The following is a 3,781-nucleotide window of genomic DNA, read 5'->3' on the forward strand; positions in this document are numbered from 1 at the left end:
AACAACCAAAAAAATTTTAACTATTCAAGAAAAATGCAAAATAATTTAAAATTTCTTAATTTTAAGGAGATCTCTAAAAAGGTTGAGTGTGGAACAAAAGTTGTAGAGCCAAATGGTATTTTTATACCATTATCCAAACACAGAGAACACACTTGAGTTTAACACCTAGTATCTTTTCTCAGCACTGATAGTTAGTTACAAGTTGCTTGTTCCTGTCTCATGTTTAGAAGTTGAAACTTTTTATACCCGAAATTTATGATCCAAGGAACTTCCCCCAACAACTCACCTCGGCTCCCAAGTACTTATAACAACCAAATCCAAAACTTAAAGTGGGGAGCTGGTTGGTGGTGGCACACACCTTTAATCCCAGCACGGGAGGCAGAGGCAGGCAGATCTCTGTGAGTTCGAGACCAGCCTGGTCTACAAGAGCTAGTTCCAGGACAGGCTCCAAAACCACAGAGAAACCCTGGGGGGGGGGGGGGGGGAGAGAGAGAGAGAGAGAGAGAGAGAGAACCAAAAAAAAAAAAAAACTTTAAAGTGGGGAAAGAGATGACCCCGCCCTCTCCCTCTGAACGTCAACTGTGATTCCAACATTATAGTATCACATCCAGCATGCACGTTATTTCTGGTCATAAATAGTAAGACCCAAGAATGCTTTGCCTGTTTATCCCTCCATGTTTTACAAATGTAATTTCCAAGTCCACCAAAAGGTGACTTTAAAGAGAATTGGATCAACGGGTTAAAATCATTTGTTACCACTCCTGAGGACTGAGGTAGATCCCACGTGGTGGATGGTGAGAGCTCCTTGCAATGCAAACACCCACACGAACAATACACTCCAATTAAGCAAGCCAATGTTTTAAACACTGTAAAGAGCAGTAACAAACAAGAGGAGTAAGAAAGCGAACAGGCCAGCACGAGACGTGGTTTGGAAAACCTGGATAGCAATACAATTTACCTATCAAGAAACGCAATAATAGAATGATCTGATAGAGTTTTAAATAGAAGAAAGGCGGGGGACCACTAATACTCAAGAGTTCTTCCAGACTTTACAAGACCGCACTTAGAGACTAACACACCACTTAGAGACTAACACACCGATTGATTCCAGGTTCTTCTGATGTTTCCAAACTACCTGCTGGCGTTTTCTGAAGACAGCAAAACGACATTCAGAGTCAGTCCAATACGTCTAACCTAAATGGCCTCATACAAAATTAACAGGCTACACTACAAAAAAGAAAAAATTCTTTTGATGTTTTGCTCACATCTCCCATAGAAATAAATAATTACAGCTCATAATTAAACTGAAGCTGGGGCCTGCCTAGGATTCAAACCGCTAAGAGAGTGTCAGGATGCTAGAACAAGCTTCAGGAAGAAGAAAGTGCACCAAACACAGGCCGAGGAGTCAAAGGACAACAACGGCCGCAAAGACACAAGGCAGTTGGACCAGGGCACCTAAAGGGCCACACAAGGTCATTCAACCTCTTAACAACAACAGCAAGACTAGGAGAGCAGCTGGTCCCCCACCCCCGAGTCGGTCCCGAGCGGGAAGGCTGGGGATGCCCAGGACACAGCGAGCACGAGGTGTCCAGGTACCGGGTGCACTCAGAACCCCAGATCCTGTGAACTCGACTCCTCCCCGCGGAGAGGCCACAGCAGGACACCGGGACGCTGCGTGACAAGCTGGCCAGGAGCCCACGCCCATCGCAGGGTCCCGCGGCCCGGGCGACCGCGAACGCAGTCCGGGCCGCGCACCGGGATCGCCCGCGCCCGGGGATGCGCAGCCCGTGGGCCGGCCGCGCGCGCCTCACCTGGCAGAAGCAGCGCTGCGCCGCCGTCTCCGGTCGCCGCTCCTCGCTGTGGCCCGAGCGCAGCAACCACAAAGCACCCAAGAGGCCGACGAGTAAGCCCCAGCCGCGGCCCATCGCCGCCCTCAGCCTGCGCCTACGTCCCCGGCTCCGGGGCGCAGGCCGCGCGCCCGCAGAAGAAGCCCGCACCCGGCCCCGCCCCGCCCCGTCCCTCGCTCCGCCCTCCGCGCTCCCGCCTCCCCTGCGGACGTGCGGCGGCGCGCGCCTCTGCCCACGCGAGCCTCGGGCGCCTGCCTTCCTGCTCGCCCCGCTCACGCACTCGCCTACGGGACACCTGGCCTGCAGGCTCCACCCGCGCGGAGATGCGGTCCTTCCGGGTTCGGGGCCTCCCAAGATCCACTGCTCCCCGTCGTCGCTGTCCTGCCCGACACAGCCCCTTGTCACTACGAGGAAATCGAGCCTGGGTTTACGTGTCCACCGTGCTCCCGGCTGCCTAACGCCAAAAGGATGTTGGAGTTCAGCTTGGAGGACACAGCTGCACAAACGATTTAGAATTTTCTAGTGGCTGTGCCAAATAGGGAACAGGTGAAATTGGTTTCAGAATGACCGTCGTGGTTTTACACCTATAATCCCAGCACTCCAGAGGCTGCAGCAGGAGGACTGCTCAATTTCGAAGACAACTTGAGCTACATACTAAGGGAACTGCCTGGGCTATAGAGTTAGACCTTATTATAAATAAATAAACAAACATAAATAAATAAATAGATAGATAGATGATAAATATTTTTATTAAGCCAGTAGAGGGATGATGTTAGCCCAACGTGTACTCAACTTCAGATTTATTCGTAAAATAGTGTGTTTTCTGTGAACTATGCACATTCACAGCCACAGCAAGGTACAGTGGAAGTGGGAACAGCCAGTGTTAACAAGGACAGGAGCCAGGCAGTGGAAACCCTGCACCTATAGCATGTCTTGTACACATACTAAGATAGTATGGCCTCCTTGCTTATCTGGAATTATATCTATAATGTAACTCATACTTACCTTTTCTAGAGTCAGAGCACATTCTCCCCCCCCACCCTGTCTTCGTTTGTTTTTAGATTTGTTTATTATGTATACAACATTCTACCTCCATGTATGTCCACATGCCAGAGGGTGCCAGATCTCATTACAGATGGTTGTGAGCCACCATGTGGTTGCTGGGAATTGAACTCAGAACCTCTGGAAGAGCAGCCAGTGCTCTTAACCACTGAGCCATCTCTCCAGCCCCCAGTTTATTTGTTTTGTTGTTTTCTTGAAGTCTGTCCTGCAATTCACTCTAAACACCAGGCTAACCTTGAACTCAAGTTGCTTCGAGCTCCGAGTGCACCACCACCCTGGACACATTCTCTGTTTTTAAGGCGGTTTACCTGGTGTCCTTTTCACACAGTTTCAGATTCCAAGTAAGTTTCAATTCGATATAATTTGCAGAGCTGAGCTTGACGTTGGAGGTAAAAGAAGCAGAAGGCCCAGCCCCTGTGTGTGGAGGACACCCAAGGAAATGACAAGGTCATCTTTTCATTCTTTGTCACTTTGTTTTGCTGGGGGGGGTGCTTTTTATTTTGATAAAGAGTCTCACTGTGTATTCCTGACTGATCTGGAACTTGCTGTGTAGACCAGTCTGGCCTTAATCACACAGGGATCAACCTATCTCTGCCTCCCTAGTGCCGAGATTAAAGGCTGGTGCCATTACAAGCAACTTTTCAATTTTATTTTTAATTCATTAATAAGCACGTGTATTAATGGGGTACAATATGATGTTTTCGACCTATGTGCACCTTGTAGGAAGAATCAGTCAAATGAATATATCCATCACCTCGACAGATTTCCTTACGAGAATGTTTGAAAAAAATCTGTTCGTACCCTCAAAATACATGGTATATAAACTGCAGTCTCCACATAATGCCATAGAGTATAGCTTCCGAATTCTAGCT

The 3,781-nt window shown here is 48.7% G+C and overlaps 1 protein-coding gene across 2 annotated transcripts in view; it reads right to left on the bottom strand.

Moving 5' to 3' along the window:
- The window catches only part of Ero1a (endoplasmic reticulum oxidoreductase 1 alpha), a 45,214-nt gene extending 43,206 nt beyond the window's left edge, over positions 1-2,008 (bottom strand). For both annotated transcript variants that reach the window (XM_050162358.1, XM_050162357.1), the window contains exon 1: positions 1,812-2,008. In XM_050162358.1, the coding sequence (XP_050018315.1) occupies positions 1,812-1,925 (114 nt within the window). In that variant the 5' untranslated portion in view covers positions 1,926-2,008. The remainder of the gene's footprint in view (positions 1-1,811) is intronic.
- Positions 2,009-3,781: the final 1,773 nt, after the last annotated feature.

This window comes from Alexandromys fortis, unplaced genomic scaffold (assembly GCF_014885135.2).
Source record: "Alexandromys fortis isolate MF-2015 unplaced genomic scaffold, M_Fortis_MF-2015_v1.1 scaffold_130, whole genome shotgun sequence".
In the NCBI taxonomy this organism is placed as follows: Eukaryota; Metazoa; Chordata; class Mammalia; order Rodentia; family Cricetidae; genus Alexandromys; species Alexandromys fortis.